The sequence below is a fragment of the Mirounga angustirostris genome, unplaced genomic scaffold (genome assembly GCF_029215605.1).
Source record: "Mirounga angustirostris isolate CCGP_5_RB_7025 unplaced genomic scaffold, mMirAng1.0.hap1 SCAF_10, whole genome shotgun sequence".
In the NCBI taxonomy this organism is placed as follows: domain Eukaryota; kingdom Metazoa; phylum Chordata; class Mammalia; order Carnivora; family Phocidae; genus Mirounga; species Mirounga angustirostris.
In genome coordinates this window covers 73,554,013-73,575,559 of record NW_026991718.1, presented here as the reverse complement: position 1 = coordinate 73,575,559, position 21,547 = coordinate 73,554,013, and the positions used below count along the sequence as shown (strand labels likewise).

At 39.1% G+C, this 21,547-nt stretch overlaps 1 protein-coding gene across 3 annotated transcripts in view; it reads right to left on the bottom strand.

The window, feature by feature from the left end:
* Window positions 1–542: 542 nt before the first annotated feature.
* SRBD1 (S1 RNA binding domain 1) overlaps window positions 543–21,547 on the bottom strand; it is a 198,575-nt gene continuing 177,570 nt past the window's right edge. For all 3 annotated transcript variants that reach the window (XM_045885069.2, XM_045885070.3, XM_054509890.2), the window contains exons 20-21: window positions 5,140–5,324; window positions 543–1,433 (exon numbers count right to left, since the gene is read on the bottom strand). In XM_045885069.2, the coding sequence (XP_045741025.1) occupies window positions 1,144–1,433; window positions 5,140–5,324 (475 nt within the window). In that variant the 3' untranslated portion in view covers window positions 543–1,143. The remainder of the gene's footprint in view (window positions 1,434–5,139; window positions 5,325–21,547) is intronic.

The window sequence follows — 21,547 nt, the reverse complement described above, 5'->3', positions numbered from 1 at the left end:
ACTAGGACTGTCCCAGGCAAAAAAGCAGGACGATCACCCTCTTTAGTAAGCATCCTCCACTCATTACACATGGAGAAAACCAGGTACTCATTCAGTCATGCCAGAATCCATTAAGCAAATTAACCAGGGCAGCCAGAATGGACAAGACCCCAGTCCAGTGTGGGCTCTATTTAAATAATTTTGACCCTGAATGGTTATGCAATACTTACCATCTCCACTGAATAAAAACAGAGTTAAGAGTCACTTGCTTTATCTACTTGTTTTTTTTTGCCCCTTCACACCTAATCTACAGTCACTCTTTAGGAAGGCTCTTTCTTTCCCCATTTGAGGTTTAGTTCTAATGCTTAAGAAAGAAAATACCTTCGGTGCTAAGCAAAGTCAAACTGAATGCCATTCTTCAAGTTTCCCAATTGCTTGGGAAAGAGCTTCCCTCTTGCTCAAAGGCACAGTTGGCTTATATGGAATTTGCATGAATATGTGCCACATCTTTAATTAGGAAGGACTCCTAGGTCATTCACTGAATCAACATAACAAAAACAAGGTCACTAGCCACAGAACTTTATTGTAGGGATCAATACATATATACTTCTCAGAAATGTTTTGAGCCATTCACTTGATGGTTACAAACACATCAGGATCTATCTAATTGGTGTATTTTTTATTTGCTTGGCAAGAGAAAATCATGAATCAAGTCCAAAGGCCTGATTAAAAAATCTGTAAAAAGGGAGGGCTAACCACTGCCTGCCCTATGTCAAGAAACAATGTACAATTCAAATCAAGAAGACAATTCCATACAAGTCCAGCAAAGCAAGCTGGCAAGTAGAAATGAAACGACAGTCTATTATACAAAATGCAAAAGGAGTCAAAGATGAAGTACAAAAAATAAAATTTGGATCAGAAAATCATTACTAAATAAAACCACATGAGGATGTCTATTAGTTGTTTTCTTTAAGGGGAAAAGAAATTGAGCTGTTAGTTTCCTATTTATTCAGAAGGAAAAGTAAGGCAAGTGTTTGAAAAATACTTCTGATATTGAGTGAATTCTTTCTCATCTGCCACCTAGAATTCACAAACACCTGACTTATTCTTGCCCATCTCTAGAAATGAGAAAATAAAATCAGTGTTTGATCTTTAGTGCGACACTCACAACACCCGAATGAGGTCCAGAGTAATCCTCGATCGGGGGATGTCAATGTTGAGTACTTGGACTTCCACTCTTTCTCCAGGACCCAGTCCAAGACTCCTTCTCTTCTTTGTTTTAGAAAGTTTTGCTTCTGTTACATTTCGTATGGGAATCAGCCCTGATCTCCCCACTCCTATATCTACAAAAATTCCAAACAGAGTGGCATTCTCGACTTTGCCTGTAAGAACTGTCCCAACCTGCAGGTCTTCCAAGCAGACAATGCTTCTCTTGAAATCAGGTTTATCAAAATCTACAAGGAAAAGGGGACAAAAGACAGTGTAAATAGTAGGTACTACACTTCCTGGACACAATATACATTAGTAAATAAGTATTTACTACATATCAGTTATGTGCCCAGACCACTAGTCAACACTGAGAGGGAGCATAAAAGAGCTGAAACCCAGGCTTGCCTTCAGAGAAAATGCATCTTAATTGAAGAAGCAGCATTCACATAGTAGGAACAACACAAGAAAATTTACTCATTTTCTTCTCCTCAAACTCTACCTTGCTAGCATGCAAACATTAGCACTATACACAAGGATTGAGAAGAGTAGAGAGTCTTATTTTCCTCTTTATGAGAAGGTGATGAGAAAATATCTTTGCTCAATGAATATATAAGGCCAAATCACAAACACTGGGAAAATTAAGACTTTTAAAGACAGAAAATTGGGAGATTTTTTTCCCCTGGTACCTGAATTTGCAAACTGTTTAAAGGTGGTAGAAAGTACATCAACATTTGAAATTAAAATGTTCTCTTCTCTCATTTCCCTCCACGAATTTGGAATTCAGGAATCAACTTCTGCCCATTTTGAATATACTTGTCCAATCAAAACTTAATACATTCTTGATTATCTATGGCTCAGAAACCCAGAGCAGCCAGGTACCTAATCTTCTTTCTCCTTTTTCAGTTCAAGTCATTAAACATTTATTAGCTCCTAGTATGATCTCCTGTCCAGGCACTCCGCTGGGTGCTAGAGATACAAAGATGAAGACACACAGATCCCTGCTCTCAAGTTCCTTACAGCCCTCTTTTCTTGCTCGCCCCACTGTACATTTCTCTATTCATTAACACCAGCCCTCCCAAAAGTGGGTATAAAGCATACCAAGGAATCATGGCTCTAGTAAAAACAAAACAAAAACAACAACAAAGGTTTTATGAGGGAGAAGGGTAGAACTAACAGTCTAAATGGGGCTTTTGGGTTATCTGTGGATTCCATTTTCCCATGCTCTTCTTGGCCCCTTTTCCTAGGATTACTGAATGTTGATTCTAATAACAAAGAACATTCTAAGCTTGGATCTCCTTTTACTAAGGCCTCATTTTCCCTCCACCCATCCCACTTCCTTTTCCTCCACAGCTGTTGGCTTGATCCTGATTACTTGTTAAAGCTATCCTTTACAGTTGTACTAACAACTGGCCACCTCTTGGTTCCCCTCCCCCATCCAACCATCCTGAAATCAAGTTGTTCTTTTTTTTTTTTCTAAATTCACCTTTTTCCAGTAAAACAAAACAAAAACCCTCTTTAAACTTCAAATCTCATTTTCCTCATAAAAAAAAGGAATATGTGAAAACTGGAATTGATTCTGTAGAATTTTCCCTGACACTGCAAGTAGTGGATTCCAAAAGCAAAAAAAACTGTTGTAATATTACACTGGGCAAAGACTGTGTCAAAGCAAAGTGAAACTAAGTCATTGATCAGGGCAGAGGTAGGATGGTCTCTAAGGTCTCATAGGCATTGTTTTTATGCTTGGAAATCCTATTCTCTTATAGAGGTCCAGCTGCTATAGATTCCCCAAGGGTTCCTGATCAGCTGCTTAGTTTAATTTTGCATGGAAAATCAGAGTCAGGAACTACTTAACATGTTCCTGAAGACAGCCTGGGCCACTGAGAAATCAGAAAATCCTCCATGTACCAGGCAAACTTTAACACTTTGATTGCCAAGGCAACAAATTCAGTCGGCTGTCACTAGGCTGCTTCTGATGACTCCAATTATGGAAAATAACTGGCAACCAGAGTGTTAATAAAATAGAATCAATTTTGTCAGAAGACAGGATGAGTATGGGGAAAGAAAGAGGCATCAAGGGAGGAAACACTTTTGAGAAAATGAAGAAAAGAAAAGATGTAATGTTTATAATACTGTAATGAGGAAACATCCAAAATACTATCTGCCTCTTCAAAAGTATGACTATCTGCCTTCCCCCTTGGGGATATTTTTAGTATTAAAATAAAAGCTTTCAGACATTTTGAAAATTGTGACTTACACAAAGGGCAAAGGCCAATTCCAAAGTGAGTTTAAAGAGACTTATTTGAAATTTCACTTATCACAATGATAAACACTGCAGTAACTGGTAAGCTCGGTCCAGAGCCCAGATGCATCTGTGTTTCTGCTCACTAAGGGCATGACAAGGTGAGGACCTCTACTTAGCAGTTGGTTGTTTAATTGAACCATATAATCTGAATGTTGATTTTCACTCTGAGTCTGCAGTGTAACTGGGAAAACAGAGCAATCAACACCAAGACAGAAAAACGATCAAGAAAACCAGTACAGGAGGCCTGCAGCTAGAGAGAGCATATTTACCAATCTTCTAATGTGGTGTCCTAGGCATACCAGCCTCGTAGCCCACTCTGTTTAAGAACTTAGTATCCTGCTAAACAATACCCAGGGAATTCACATACAATGGTATCAGGCCTCCAAATAGAGATGGGTATGTCTACTGAAACATCCACTTTGGATGGACCACCCTGGAGGCTCCTACTCCTACATTTTTGTCATAGATCTTATATATTTTTTCTCCGACTTTAAAAAAATTAATTTCTGACTTACAGAAAAGTTAAGGGAATAGTATAATGAACTTACTGGGTGTTTTTTTTTTTAAGTTTATTTATTTTTTAGTAATCTCTACACCCAACGTGGGGCTTGAACTCACAACTCTGAGATCAAGAGTTGCGTGCTCTTCCGACTGAGCCAGCCAGGTGCCCATTACTGGGTGTGTTTTTAAACTCCTTTAAACCTTTTCTTTTTTTTTTTTTTTTTTAAGATTTTATTTATTTATTTCAGAGAGAGAGAGAGCACAAGAGGGAGGAGCGGGAGAGGGAGAAGCAGACTCCCCGCCGAGCAGGGAGCCCGATGCGGGACTCGATCCAGGGACTCCAGGATCATGACCTGAGCCGAAGGCAGTCGCTTAACCAACTGAGCCACCCAGGCGCCCTCCTTTAAACCTTTTCAAAGAAGCATGTCTGACCCCTCAACAGAGCCTAACTCAGAATGAAAAGAACCAAGCCTTAAACACAGTATCCTAAAACTGGTTATGAGACAAGTGCAGATTCATTTAAATCTCAGAGCTTCCTATTCAAATATCCTTAGGAAGTGGGTCACTTGATACCTTAGTTCTTTTTCATCGGGTCATTGCCCTCAACAACTATGGCTGTTATACTTCCCTCACCATCTACCTATGCTGAAAGCTGAGAGCTCTTTTAATTAGAAGGAAAATAACAGAGTATCTGTTATTATAGTATCTTATTTGTTCAATGTGTTCACTGACACAGAATCCAGGAACTTGGAAGGCTGCAATTTAGGAAGAAGATTCACTTTTTAGTTTATGAACTGAATGTCTTACCTTGGACTTCTGGCTCCTACAAGATAAGAAGAGCTTACAAAAGGATTATGAAAAATGTATACCTCCATGCACACAGCAGCCAATGTGTGATGCATTTAGTCTAGTGTGATGGAAAATAAGCATGGGACAAGGAGTCGTCGGGAGACCTTGCTTCTTGCTTTGGCTCTGGATGCTAACCAACTGCAATGACTTTGAAGAAAGGGCACGATGCTTTAGTTTTCACATGTACAGAATGGAGAATAGTATCAGTTTTGCCTACGGCAGAGGTTTGTTGTGAGGGCCATAGAAGATTATGTGAGCTATGTAAATGAAGGTGCTGTTATTCAAATTTAATTATTTACCTGTTCGAAAATCAAAGCTTTCAGGCTGGCTGAGACCATCTATGATGACCTGTAAGGTGTGAACTGTTGTTTGCAAACTTTCTGCAATTTTCTCTATTCCTTCCTTTTCAAGGAATGAATTTATTTTTTGTTCCATTTCAGGCTTTCCAATCTCATACAGTGTCCCTCTGATGAATGACAAAAACCTGCAGGAACAAACAAACAAAAAACCCAGCACTTATTAATAATATTATTTATTTTCCAAAGTCCTTATATAGGTCACCCTAAAATTCAATCATCTCAGATCCATATATCATCAATCAACCAATCAATCAGTCTTGATTAAAAATCTATGTGTGTCTCATGCTGTAATGAATGACCTGTCTTGGAAAAAAAAAAGGAGGGGATGGACTTAGGTTCTTGTGCTATTTTCCAGTGAAGCACGTTCTCAAAATCAGCATCAGAAACGCTTTACAGTGTAATGTTCGTTAGAGTTTAGTGTTAAACATATTTTCTAAATAAGGATACCTGTTTACCTTATGCTTCCTAAATTTGAGTTAGGAATACTCATTTGAATTTAAATTAGCTAACAGGCAAACAATGAACTGATGATTTCAAAATCCAGCAAAATACCCGGTAAGCATGGCCAGCTTTTGACAAATGAAAATTTGTTATTCATGTGCCATATCACTGGCACATGAATACTTTTTTGTACTTTTTTTTTGAGTATCCATGATGACAGTGTTACCTAAGCAAGCATACTGTCAGCCTACTAATTCTCAAATTCCATTGACAGTCAAGCTTCACGTGGATTAAATTGTATCAAGTACATTAAGTATTCAGAGTCCAAAGGAAAAATATGGGGGGGGGTATCAAAAAGAAAAAGTACTTGCTTACAAAATGGAAGGTGTGGAAGCAAGTAAGACCTTAATAACATAATCTTGAGATGACTATTGTTTTTATATACTGTATAAATTATTGCTGCAATATTTACAAAATAAAAATATCTGCCTTTCTCAATTTCCCTTTTCTTTGTTTACCATTTCCCTTGCTTGCTGCCTCTCAATTACCTAGCTTTGGAGTTCAGTAATAAGTTAACTAAGAAAAAAAGAAAGGGTTAAACCATTTCCCCCTTCAATTTCATCTGAATATTGGGCTGTAGCTTACTTTCTTGATAGTTCTTGGTTGGGTATTTTTCAACATCATTAAGTTCCATTTCCTATGATTAATGGCACTTTAAAAATGTCAACACAGGAATCAGACAGATAGTAATACTAATGCCCTCAAATCCTTTCCTCTAAGGATGTCTCTGGAATACAAGAAGGGAAAAAGGAAACTGTTGGAGGCTTGTCCATCATCAGAACTGGGATATATCCCATTTGGCAGATTGCTGCATTATCACAAAAGGAATGCTTGTCATTTCCAGTCTTTTTTTGCATTGCTCTGTTCCACCAGAAAAGCTTCTTCAGTGATCATGCAGTACTGATAATCCAGCATCTGGTGGAGAAAGCGCTCTCATCTCTCATTTAGGACATATTTTGTGTTCAAGTGGGCAATCTTCCTACATTTCCATCCTACATTTTTAGTCAAAAACAGATAGATTCTCCAAAATCCAACTAATTCTCTTGAGAATATATCTTGGTTCGTGGTCTAATGAAAGACCAAGGAATTGGCGCTTGGTCTCTCTTTTTGGAAATGACCTTCCGTCCAAACTGGTGGCCAGTGAGACATACGATGTAAGTCTGTGTGTCCATGGCTTCCCCAGCCCCCACCCCCCAGAGAGGCAGCCAGTATCTGTTAGTGCTATTGGACAAGCAGTAGCACATAAGGGCCCTGGTGACAGGGAACAGCTGTTGAAGCTCTGACTGACGGGACAGATGACACATGACAACTTTTGCCCACAGCCAACTTCTCTGCACAACTTTCTCATCAATGCATGCCCTGCTGAGCAGGCTTCCCTGGTATTTATCCTCTTGGCTTGATCGGTCTGCAACTAGCTATTTGGTAGAACATCTTTCAAATCCTCAAGATTCTGGCTTACAATCAACTGTTAAAATGCCAAAGCATATTCATGGGCTGTAAATCTATAACCTTGAATGGCATTTTATAATTAATGAAAGCTAACTAAATGGCAAAAAATTCCTAAAGCACTGTATAAGTCTTGGCCTCAGTAACAAAAACACTGGCTCAGAAGGCTGCTTGGAGTTTTGAGGTTGTGTGTGCGTGTGCGCGTGCATGGGCGTTGTGTGTCTGCATGTGTGTGTGTGTGTGTGAGAGAGAGCGAGAGAGAGAGAGAGAGAGAGGGGGACTAACTGCTACCAAAGTCACTTCCATATAAGGAATTCTGTTTATAGTAGTTGCAGATGTAAGAAGAAAATTGGTCTGTTTAACCTGGGTGCATATTTCATATATCATTTTCATTCTCACATACAGAAGGTAACTGAAATCAATAAAAAAGTACCAAATTGTGCTCCTAGCTAACACTTCATATTGATCAACCCTATTTTTAAATGACTATGGAACAAAGTCAAATGTTACTTTATTTTGAAAACCTTCTTAAAGTTACAACAGGCTTACAGAAAAAGGAAAATAGCAAAACCAAAGGGAAGAGGGACTATAAAATGAACTGGGAATAGAATTCAGATTGACCTCTCCCTTACTGGATTTCAAATATATTCAACTGTAAATGATAGGAAACAATGCTTTACACCTGGTAATCACTCAAGAAACATGTGTTAAGTAGCCTAAGAAAAATTTATTCTACATTTTCTGAATTCTGGCCCTGGAGTTGAGTGTGATAAGTAACATGCAATAGAAAGTTTCATTTTAGAATTGGGTATGATAAGTAACACTAAATACAAAGTACTTTCTGCCTCGAAAATACCATATAAAAATACACTGCACTTTATGAAGCTTGGAACACAGTACTGACAAGTAAGTGCCGGGCATTATGCTAGTGCTTGATAGAGGTGTTCGTCCAATCCTGACAAGAATCCTAAAAGCTAGGTGTCCTATCATACAGAAAAGGAAAACTGAGGTTCAGGGAAGTTAAATATTTTGCCCAAGGCCACACAGCTATTTTCACTGATGACTGGAGTTTCATGCCATACACATAATGTGTGTCTGTTTATAACTGCAGTCATGTCAAAATAAGTGATGTGTTTGGTTAAGATATAAAACATAGTACTTCTGGTAACATTTCACCAACACAATTTAATGGCAGATTAGTTTTATTTTATTTATTTATTTTTTTAAAGATTTTATTTATTTGACAGAGAGAGACACGGCGAGAGAGGGAACATAAGCAGGGGGAGTGGGAGAGGGAGAAGCAGGCTTCCTGTCGAGCAGACAGCCCGATGTGGGGCTCGATCCCAGGACCCCGGGACCATGACCTGAGCCGAAGGCAGACACTTAACGACTGAGCCACCCAGGCGCCCCGGCAGATTAGGTTTTAAACAGGAGACAGTTAATACTGATAAATTCCACAAAGAAATTACTACATAAAGGCATTTATGTAGACAATTCTCTCAAAAGTCAATGAGTTATTAAAGTCATGGCATCATTTTCTCCACTGTCTCTGCAAGGCTTTTTTAGTTTGCTAAGGACTGTGGCCTGAGCTGCTGTTTTTATTTAATATGTAATTTCATCCATCTTACTTAAAATAAGAAAGTAGCATAAATGCAACAAATAAGCACATCATGTTCTTTTAGCGCACATCTGCACAAAGTTAAAATACAGACCTTGCAGCAGAGATAATGCTTATTTTTTGAGCAGAATGCTTATATAACCTAAAATCACTGATACTTTCAACAGAAACTTGTTACAAACGCAATATTCTTCCCATCCAGAGTAAGTCTTTTGGAAGATTCTTCCCAAAGAATAAGAAATTCTGAGATTAAGAATTCCTCATATCAGTGAGGTCATATGATACATGTCTTTCTCTGATTGACTTATTTCGCTCAGTATCTTAATCTCAGGAAACAAACTGAGGGTTGCTGGAGTGGTGGGGGGTGGGAGGCATGGGGTGGCTGGGTGATAGACATTGGGGAAGATATGTGCTATGGTGAGCACTGTGAATTGTGTAAGACTGTTGAATCACAGACCTGTACCTCTGAAACAAATAATACATTATATGTTAAAAAAAAAAAAAGAAGATAGTAGGAAGGGAAAAATGAAGGGGGAGGGAATCAGAGGGGGAGACAAACCATGAGAGACGATGGACTCTGAGAAACAAACTGAGGGTTCTAGAGGGGAGGAGGTGGGGGGATGGGTTGGCCTGGTGGTGGGTATTAAAGAGGGCATGTATTGAATGGAGCACTGGGTGTTATACACAAACAATGAATCATGGAACACTACATCAAAAACTAATGATGTAATGTATGGTGATTAACATAACATAATAAAAAAAAAGAATAAGAAATTCTCAAGATTAGTAAGACTTCAGATATATCCGTTCAGTTTGGGAGCCCAGGACTGGGTTCATTACATTAAAGTACCATGGCACCCGACAGAGCACAGAAGAACCATGGTGATGCAAGTCCATCACTTCAAGAACAACTTACTATTAGCACGTACTTTGGGGGCCCAACACACAGCCTGAAGAACCGTGCTGCAAGGGCAAAGTGCCTGTGGCTGTCTACCCATTCTCAACAGTTCCAAAGGAGACTTTTGTACTGGCTTATTTTTATCCATTAGTTTTACTCAGTTGTAATGATATCAATAAACAAAACATTAAATGCAAGAGCACAGTCATTTTATAAATAAGTAGGTACAGACAAAGCAGGTCATAATTTGTAATACAGGGAGATGCTCAGTGATTTATTTATTTATTTTTTAAAAGATTTTATTTATTTATTTGAGAGAGAGAGAATGAGAGACAGAAAGCAGGAGAGGGAGGAGGGTCAGAGGGAGAAGCAGACTCCCCGCCGAGCAGGGAGCCCGATGCGGGACTCGATCCCGGGACTCCAGGATCATGACCTGAGCCGAAGGCAGTCGCTTAACCAACTGAGCCACCCAGGCGCCCCTGCTCAGTGATTTAAAAAGAGAGCTTGTACTCTTAAGTAAACCCGGCCCTCTAACTGTGATTGTAGAGTAAGTGGTGGGACATAAATGAAAGTTCAGGAATAATCTGTTACACCAAAACCCACAGATTCAATATATATTTTTAAATCTGCTCTTAATATTAAAGGCTAAATATAAATTCCAATGTGGCAAAAGAGAAAGACCCATTGGTCCTTTTATGCTACCTATGGGGAGCTGAATTTAGACAGGTGAACACACAGCAGTGCACACTTAGTTCAGCTTAAACAGAGTGTGCTGGCTTTACCACATCTGCTGTTTCAGCAGCCAAGTCAAAAGGGCAGCAACGTGAGTTGCACTTTAATCATCAAAGAACCTTTTCAAACTTCTAGCCTCTTTGTGAAACCGAGACACTGAATTGGGCCAAAATCTTTAAAAATCGTTGCTGGTGCAAAATCTACAAGTACTGGTAAATTCAAGTAGAGTGCAAGGACAGTGCATTTATGGAACAACCTACTGTACTGCAGAAGCTGGGAGGTCAGTGAAGACAAGGTTTAAATGGCTTTTCTTAGCATGTAATCAACCACAAAAACTTACAGCAAGCAATTTTTCACAAGAACTTACAGCTAACTGGCTTTTGAAAACTGCAGATACTTTTTAAAAATGTAGCCCTTACAGACAGGATAAAGGAATTTTTCTGGAAGCCCTTACAGACTTTTGTCTGAGAGTATAGTTTTAAATGGTGTGCAGCTATCCAGGCAGCAGCCGGGGGTATCTTCAGTCACATTGGCTTGGTATCACGTGGAGGGTCTTTGGAGCACTTCCTGCGTCTAAACACACTCTTGCATTTATGAGTAGCAGGAACAAAACATAAACAAAAACAAAAACAAGAGGATCTGAAAAGGAGAAGCTGTCATAGATTAAGAAATGCAGTTTGTCTTCCAAAAGACTTGGTTTATAAGCATCAGACTGTTACCTGCTTCTAACTTCTGAAGAACTTAATAAACGTTTCCTTCTTTTTCAAAGATCTGTTATACATGCACAGAAACTGGATACAGCATGCATGCTGTATTAATTGTACATAGGAGAACATACCCTTAGAAAGCTGTTTTATTTTATTTTAGCAATTTAGTATAGGGAATTGGCTTTATAAAAAAAATGCCAGTTACAATGTGCTTACATAGTTGCACCACACAAAACATCTAAGATCAGTGAAATAATAACCAATGCCACAAAGAATAAGTAGTAGTGATTTTTTTTTTTTAAAAGATTCATCCATTTATTTGAGAGAGAGAGAGCAAGAGAGAGTGCGCATGAGCAAGGTAAGGGGCAGAGTCAGAGAATCCTCAAATAGACCCACTGCTGAGCGTGGAGCCTGATGCAGGGCTTGATCCCAGGACCCTGAGATCATGACCTGATCCGAAATCAAGAGTCATTTGTCACCCAGGCACCCTGTAGTATTGATTTTTATGTAGCTTTTCCTATTTCAGAACCACTTGCTAGGTCATGGTACACTGTGCGATGATAATATAATTTAAAAACCCAAATGTATATACATATACATCCAAATGAGTATGAGTACATAAAAATAGGAAGGCATCATGTATTGAAATGATGTGTTACTACTCTAAAGATTTCTAAAATCCTGTTTTAGGAACTGCTTTAGAAAAAAATTTACAAGCAACAAAGGAAAATTAGTTTTCTTACATTTTTTAAAATAACAACACCCCCTCCAATAAAAAGAACCAGAGAAAACCCCAACAATCCTATATTACTCAGCTTGATCATCCTCTTTCCATTGAGTCTGGTTGTTTTAAACATATACATAAACACTCACACCCTTAAATGATAAAGATTTGCTAAAAAATCAAGGCTCTTCCAAGGAATATGACAAAATGGAAGCATTTTGAAGCCTCTGAAAAATAATTTAGAAAAACATGCTCAGCTTTCCTCATTAAGTATTCATTTACTGTAGAAGACGACTATGGAAGATAACAGAGCCTCTGCCTTGAATGAGCTTACAAAGTCTAATTGTAAGCAATGAGAGTATGTCAGAATAAATACTCTTCCACTTATATCTGTTCTTTTAGAGGTAGGATTTTACATGCAGATAAGTATACTTTTAAAGTGTTCAATAAAGATGACTTCACTTAATTCTTCAAAAATTTATTGTGGAGAAAGATTTGCAGATAAAGGAGTCAAAACTCTGATAGATTAAGTGATCTGCCCCAAGTCACAGAGCTGAGACCACAAGGTTGTAGGTAAGGTAAAAGCTGTCAGAGATCACCTCTTCATTAACACTCCTTAACCCTTTACTTCAGGGAATATCCAATGCAGATAGAAGATTTAGATCCCAGATAAAATTTGGCATCCAGAACCACTGCCTGGGAATGATTTATTATTATTTTTCAAACCAAATTCAAAAGGAAAAAGTTTGGCTCTTTTTTAGTTACTCAGTATGAGTTGGACAAAATTAAGTTAGTGGTTTCAAAGGCTGTGGACTCTCTACAGCTCAAAAACACTGTGTTTAGAACTCATATAATTTAATTTACTGGCTGTAAAGCCATAACGTGGATTAGTGCTTGTGAGTATTTGAAAGAAGAGGGTAAATAAAAAAGTGGTGCTCAAAACCACTAGGCTAGACGGCAGAGCTGGAATTAAACAGCTCTGGCGCTACTGGGGGATAAATCCTAGGTATTAGAGTAAGGACTGTCCTCCTTGGGAAAACAGCCTTTTTACTATGAGTTTGGTCCTGTCAAAGAATTCTCCTTTCAAGGACTTTGAAAATGCTTAACATCTGTCATTTCCATAAAACCCCTGGTTGTCCTCTGAATAGGCAGAACCATTTTTATTCCATTTAAAGAGTATGCAATTGAGGTCAAAGTAATTTGCTTATGGTCACACAGAAAAGTTAGAAGACAGGCTAACGTTAAAATCCATACCGAGACGGGACAGGAAAGGGAGGAGGGAGATAATGGGATACTAGATCAATACCCTACTGAGTTTCAGGCTCCAGACTGAGTGATCTAAGCCTGAAGAAGAGGAGAGAAGAAGAGGGCCAATACTCTGGAGATGACAGAGCCTGAAGCAAGCACACCACTGTGGCTGGCTGGCAACTCCCTGCCACTCCTCCTCCACTGGGTGCTAACAGGCAGCTCCACACACACCGCAGAGAAACCACAGCATTTTCTCTAGTCCCCAGACCCAGTGTTAACGTTAATTAACAATGTTCAATGATCCAAATTATAGCCGATCACACGGTAAAACAATTTTTTCCTGGGAGACCAACAGTTGTAAACCACACCCCCCTTTTCTTTAATGGCTCAGTTTGACAGCTCTTCCTCAATCTCAACAAAAATAACAGCAATAAGGGGGCACCTGGCTGGCTCAGTTGGAAGAGCATGCAACTCTTGATCTCAGGGTTGTGGGTTCGAGCCCCATGTTGGGCGTAGAGATTACTTAAATAAATAAATAAACTTAACAACAACAACAAGCCAGTAATAGTAGTTAACAGCAACAATAGCTTACTCTGTCCCAGGTGCTAAGAATTCTAGATATATTAACTCATAAAATCCCATGACATAGGTACTATTATTATCCTCATTTAACAGACAAGGAAACTGAGGTACAGGGAGGTTAAATCACTTTCCCAGATCAAACAGGCATGATTTGAACATGTCTGGTACTGTACTGCTTCCAGAATGAGCTAGGGGAAAGTTAGGCACTACCTTGGATTCTTCAGCTTCATAGTTCCCTCTACCAGCCTTGCCTTAAACTTCATGGTGGTGGTGGTGGTGGGGGGTTGTTGGAACAGCATGTAAGACATGAGACATGACAGTCAGTTCCTAAGAACCCCACAGTTTAGTCAAGTGGGTAGATGCTCTTTCATCACTTTTCTCTTTTGTGAAGGTACTTTTGAAGATACGATAAATGCTACTTCCTGGGAATTACAGTATGATGTTTTTGGGCTTTACTAACAAGAAGGGAAAAAATATCACCTTTATAATCTGTCCATTTATCATCTTATAGTTTAGGTTTGGCTTCCCTTTTATGATGCTGTGCCTCCTTCTGAAAAGGCAGTCTACTGCTGTCTAATCCTAGCTCCATAGGAGCTACAGCGGGGAGTAACTCACTGATATACATGCTAAGACATCACTTATCAAAAGCCAGCAATGATTCTGCCTTAATTTTCATGTCCAAATGCTGCCAACTCTTGTGGGCAAGTCCAGAAAAATGTAAGACCTTTCAAATTTGCAAATAATTTCTTACATCTGTTTACCTAACCTTCACTTATTTTACAGAATTTGTAGTTTGGTTTCTTTTCAGGCCAGCTTCCCGCAAAGAAACATGTTTTTATCATTGCAGAGTTAGCTGGCATGCGAATGCAGAAGCAAGTCATGGTGTATTTTAGATGTGTGGAGGTGTGTTAGGCATACTCAGCAGGCTAAGTGACTTACCGCTCAGAAAAATTACAAATCACCTCAAGTCACATGCCTTCTGGGTTGCTCCCAGTCAAAACTATGCATGTCAAATCTGCAAATGTCACTGTTCTCCTGCTGCTGTTTTGTTTTGTTTTGTTTTGTTTTAAAACAACAATCTAAACTCCCTGCATTACAGCTGCTTATTAGCCAAAAGACTTCCTTCCTTGCTGGGCAGAAAGCTAAGTTTGGGAAGAATGTGACAAAACCTCTGAATGCAATTCTAAATGAAGAGTTCTGAGACGCTAAATCCTTTAACAGGAATGGGAAAGAAACAGAGGTTAAGATGTGCTTACTCATTAAAGGTCTTCGGTACGGGGTACTTGCCACTGTCTGGCTTGACTTACTATAGCCCTATGGCAGGGAGCAAGGCAGGACTCTACAGGGCCTCCCCAAACCCTAGGCCCAACTATTTGTAGGCTATGAGCACTGTTGGGATCCATTTATCCATTTATCTCATCACAGAATCCTGTGTATCTATTGGTTTAAGTTTACTTTTGTTTTTCTTTTTCATTTTTTCCAGCTTTATTGAGACACAATTGACAACACTGTGTATGTTTAAGGTATACAACCAGTTGATTTGATACATTTATATAACTGCAAAATGATTACCACCATGGCAACTCATCCAACTGGTCACATAATTACCATTTCTTTTTTGTGGTGAGAACATTTGATATCTACTCACCAATTTTCAGGTTAATAGTCCAATAAAAAGGCATGGAATTCAATAATACAGTATTGTTAGCTATAATCACCAAGCTGTACATGCGATCCCCAGAACTTAACTCATAACTGAAAGTTTGTGCCCTTTGACCAACTTTTGTTCTTAAAAATCTGACATAAGTTTTTAGTAAATTAAGAATAAACATTACTGGTCTTTTGTATAGAAGATTCCCCCCCTCCCCCAAGTAAATATTTTGTCATGTTATATGATTATTCCCATCCTAGACCTGAATTTTAAATTGATGGTTGTTTACTCTCTGAAAACATACTTTTCCGCACTGACTGTAAGGGTCAGAAATGGGTACATCAGCAGTAATAAAAGGAGATGGTAGTGCTAGTACTGCTCATCAGCTACCAATACAAATCATTCTTGGTACACCTTTGCCTAGTCCATCAGAGTGGTGCTGCATGTCATAGTCCTGCTGTGCAGGCTACTAACCGCTTCCAGAAACTAGTCTTTTAAATGTCTCCATAATGGCCAAAATGGAAATAACAATTAAATATTAGCTAATGCTTTATCAAAGTGAGTGCTGAAATTTTTCAAGTTAAATCAAGAACATAACAACTTTCAAGCTTAACTATCTAAAGTGAATCAAATTCTCAATGCAGGATATTCTTTGGGAGAACACCAGGTCTCACTATGACATGTACAAACCAGCATAATCTGCAGCACAAAGCACTACCTCCTAGCACCTTATTCAAGAAAAAGGAAAAATCACATACTTGTCTTTGGCTCTCTTGATCAACCAAAGTGGTACGGCAAAAACTGAAGAGGCATGGGGTGTGGCAACCCCTAAATTGGCTGTTTCTGGACTTCATTCTACTCATAATATGGCAGCAACTTTCCTCATGGCCCATATTACCCAACACAATGAAATCACTCGCACATGAGGACATCATGACAATTTCTAAATGATGACAGAAAATGGTAAAGTAATCCTCTTTCAGGGTCTGTCTCTGTTTTCTAGTCTGTAAAGTCTAGGAAGGCTGTGGACACACATGCTCTGTGAAGGCATGGAATTCAATTTGGGGAGGTCTGAAAATGTCTTCAATCCACAAGGGATTCTGAAATAAGTACTTACTCAACTTGTGGGATAGGCAACAGCAGAAAGGATGCTCTAGATGTTCTATCAACAATTTTGCTTATGCAACTGCATTGACCTCAGCCAGTTTATACTAGGGAAAAAAAAATATCTAGATTGAAATAAAGCTAGACATTTCATTTTTAGCCAAAATAGGATAAAACTTACAAATAACCATAACACAGGGCAATAATTAGTAAGTGGCCTTTGTGAAGCATAGAAGTTGTATAGAGAAGAAGGAGCTCATTTCCAGATAGGGGTATCTTTGTAAGATTTCATGCAGGAGGTGACATTTAGGCTAGGTCTTTAAGAAGATTTCAACCAGTAGAAAGAAGAAAAGCGATGTTTAAAGAGTTGGAGACAGGAAAATATGGCTCAGGTCAGGTTTGGGGAATAGTTAATAGTCCAATAAAAACAACATTCACTGAGTATCTCCTCATTACCAGTCACGTTAGAAACATAATCTTGTTGACCTCATAGCAATCTTATGAGGCTGGTATATTATTATTCCCACTTTTTAAGGTATACAGAGTCTCAGATGGGTGAAGTAAATTACCTAAAATAACTCAGCTGGTAAAACCACGATATGAACCAGCTATACGACACTCCAAATCTTGAGCTCTTAACTAGCTCCAAAGCCTGATCTTTTAACTAGGTCACAATTAAAAAGCTAGTTTGGAGCCAGATTTAAATGTAATCATAATGATCTTTCAGATTAAGGATATCATACCCTTAAAGATGGTATGTTAGCACAGAAAAGTAACAAGTCATTTTATGTGTGCTTCCTAAGGACAAAAAAAGAAATGAGTATCTGGAATATGCTAGATTTGACTGTTATTCTCTATCACATGGCTGAAATCAGACTCTGCCTTTCCTCTGGAGAAAACATTACCTCCTCCATTAAAGGAAACTTTGTCTATTATATTAAGGGATCTGTAGGAAATGAATTCTTCACATAGAGTGTGTAGAATTTTATGCTGTTCTGCTGCAGATATATTTCCTGAATATTGCATTAAAAGAATTCCCTTCTGTTTTTCAGAACGAGGGTACGTGCATTTCAAATGAAGCAACTTGATAGTGACTATATTTGGTATCTTCTCATTTTAAGAGAACTGGGTATAGAGCAGGAGTAGTATATTCATCCTAGAGATGTACCCACCTCCGCCAGCAAATATTTTTAAGTAAGAGGGAGAGGGTAAGGAATAATGCAAGGCTTTTAGGAAATGTCGATGAAAAACACATACACAATCCATATTACAGAAGATTTAAATGGAACATGGGATTAAGAAACCTATTGCTACAGATAGATTTTCATCCAGTAATCCTTTGAAGCCATTCTGTTCTAAATCTCTCTTACTTGTTTCAGGGCCTTCTCACATTTACTTGATTACTGTCTACCTCACTGGAAAATTCAAAGCTACCTTGGGCGCCTGGGTGGCTCAGTTGGTTAAGCGACTGCCTTCGGCTCAGGTCATGATCCCAGGGTCCTGGGATTGAGTCCCACATCGGGCTCCCTGCTCAGTGGGGAGCCTGCTTCTCCCTCTGACCCTCTCCTCTCTCATGCTGTTTCTCTCTCGCTCGCTCTCAAATAAATAAATAAAATCTAAAAAAAAAAAAAAAAAATTCAAAGCTACCTTAAAATCCCCTTCCTTAGATGTCTCCATATCTTTACTCATCCTGCCCCATACTTCCCTACTACTCTTCCATTCCTTGATTCTGTTTCTCTCCCCACCCTCACTCCTCACAGGTTGCTATTAAGGACTCTTGACCTTGGCATTCTTGTGGTCTCTCTATGTCCTAGTTGTCTCACCTCTAAATGTGGTGGTGGGGGGTGGGGAATGACAGCTAAATGAACAAGGTCTTTTAGCTTTATAAAATGTTACGACTGTCTCTACCATGTCTCTACTACTTGCTCCTCTCATTTTGGCCACAGATGTATTATTGTTGTGGTCTCCCCATTCTCTGCTCCCTAAAAGCTAAAAGCAGCAACCACCCTTTATCTTACCTCTTCCTGGACTTCCACCACATGGCTCCTTCTTTTCGCTACCAAAGTTCTCAGAAGAACTATCTGTCTCTAATTCTTACTGCTTGGTTTTCCCCAGTCTCTTACACATTGGTTTCTAATCCTGCCACTTTTCTGAAATTACTCTCTCAATTAATGACCCCCCGATTGTCAACACATCCTTAAACCACTTACCCATTCTGCAATATTTGATACCATCAACTTACCTTCCTTCATGACTTTTGTTTTCATATTCTATCTGCTCTGCCTTCTCTTCCTCCTCTGGCCCTCTAAATGTAGATATTCTCCAAGTTTTTTACCTTAACCACCTTCTCCTCTTGTTCTACATGCTTCCTTGCATGAGTGCATCCACTCACATGACTCCTTATCTCTCGCCTCCCACTGATAATTCCAATCCTACACATCAACATGTCTAGTCCAGGCTTTTCTCCTAAGCTCTAGGTCTGCCTTTCCATTTGCCTGCAAGAGATGTTCTCATGAATATTTTAGCAACTCAAACTTAATATATCTAAAACCAAAACTTGTATCCTCCTTTCTCCCTCCCTTTATAACTCCCTCTTCTCCTCCCATTCATCCTTACCAGCCCTGCCCCAAAACAATAAATAAATAAAAAGGCTTGGTCTTCCTCTCTTGTCCCATAAATGAATGGTTAATGGCACTACGGCTTTCCACTAACTGAGGCTAGTATTGAAAGAATTATTCACTCATTCGTTCATTAAACATATACCTTCTGAGTGCCTGTTGTATTCCAGGTACTCTTCTGCAATCTTGGAATACATTCAAAGATCCTTGCTCTCAGGGAGACTGACAGGATACAACCAGCATAATAAATAAGTTGTAAAATATGATAAAGGTAAAAAGTGCTGTGGTAAAAAAAGAAAGAGCAGAGAGAGTAACGGGGATCAGAATTACCAGGCTTACAGGTAAGGGCATGCAGATTTAAGTAGGGTAGTTGGTGTAGGCCTTGTTGAAAAAGGTGACATGTGAGCAGTCTTGGTGAGATAAAGGAGGTGAAGTAGTTAGCTGTGCAGATATCTGGGGGAAAAGTGTTCCAGGAAGAGGGACCGGACAGCGTAAAGACCCTAATGTGGGAGTAGACTTGGCATGTTCACGGAATAACAAGGAGGCCAGCATGGCTACAGCAGAATGAGCAAGGGAGCTATTATAGGGACTTGGCCTTAATTCTGAGTGTAACTGGAAGAGATAGTAGGATTTTATGCTGAAGAATGACACACCCTGATTTACATGTTAAAATGATCTAGTTGTCTATTGTGCTAAGAACAGACTATCCGGCTGGGCAGTGGTAGAAGCAGGGAGACCTGTTAGACTAATTGCATTAGTTGTGATCCAGGTGGAGATGATGGTGACTGAGACTAAGATGACTGCATGAGTCGGTGAGAAGTGGTCAGACCCTTCTCACCAGGGGCTATATTAAAACGGCAGCCACTACAGCTGGCTAAAGACTGGGTGAAGGGTATAAAAGATAGTAACTGGATATAAATGGCAAAAATAACATGAATACTAGAGGCACTGGAGGATGAAGTGGAAACTCACTGTTAATGGAGGAAATGGGGGAAAAGAAAAGTTGAAGAACTAAACTTTGGTCACTCCTGTGGTGACTTCTTCCCATCTCATGGCTTTAAGGACCTGCATAAGCACAGGACTCTTAAATTTATATCCTTAGTCCAGTCGCTCTTCCACACTCCAGACTCATGCATCCAACTGCCCACCTGATGTCTCAAACCTAACAGGCCTTCAACTCAACTCCAGGTCTCTCCCCTAAACCTTGCTCCGACCATAGTCTTCCTCATCTCAGGTGATGGCAGTTCATCATTACAGTTTCTCAGTTCAAACACTCCAAGTCATCCTTGCCCTTACAAGAAAACCCCATCGGGAAATGACCTCTCTGTCCTGTGAACGACTTTGTGTTTCACAAAGGGCACCAACTATTGATTTCTATTATTTTTTTTTTGTGAGTAATAGTTTTAGCCTACTTTGGTAGATTCCTTGAGAGCATGAAGTGCCTCTGTTCATTTTTTATATTCTTCAGGCCCTACCACAGTGTTCTGTACATTCTAAGTAATAAAACCATCAACTATAAAATTCATAGAGTAAAAAACAAAACCATAAAGAATATGAAAGTATGGGAAATACTGAATTGATCTTAGAGATGAGTTATCTTAAGAGAAGGCCAATTTGCATAAAAGCAAAAAAATAGGTGTACTTCATAAAAACTAAACATTCATATTTCAAAAACAAAATAGCATTATAAGGAGATAAAAAAGGTAAACAGATGAGAAAAAATTCCAGCTCATACAACAAAGCACTTTAATATTTAACAGAGAATCTCTACATGTAAATAAAACTGGTAAAATAAAACTTTAAAAAAGTAATAAAAAGGGGTGCCTGGGTGGCTCAGTCATTAAGTGGCCGCCTTCGGCTCAGGTCATGATCTCAGGGTCCTGGGATCGAGTCCCACATCGGGCTCCCTGCTCCGCGGGAAGCCTGCTTCTCCCTCTCCCACTCCCCCGCTTGTGTTCCCTCTCTCGCTGTCTCTCTCTCTCTCTCTGTCAAATAAATAAATAAAATCTTAAAAAAAAAGTAATAGGGCGCCTGGGTGGCTCAATTGGTTAGGCGACTGCCTTCGGCTCAGGTCATGATCCTGGAGTTCCAGGATCGAGTCCCGCATCGGGCTCCTTGCTCAGCGAGGAGTCTGCTTCTCCCTCTGACCCTCTCCCCCTCATGCTCTCTCTCTCTCTCATTCTCTCTCAAATAAAAAAAAAAAAAAAAAAAAAAATTTTTAAAGTAATAAAAATAATAAAAATAGTTTAAAAAGGTAGACTTTTAAAAGAACCACTAAATGACTAACTCAGGTTAAAAAATACCATGACTTCAATTTTCTAAAATATTATGTGAGAGAGAATACCATATATACAAAAGTAAAAAGACTTAATGGCTTCACAACTTGGTGTATTTCTGGGAGGGGAGCATGAAAGCTACTACATTTCTACCAGTTTTCTGATGTAATCAAAAATGAACTTTACTGCAATGGAACTTACTTTTACAGAACTGAGGTCAAACCAATGATGACCTAATCATAA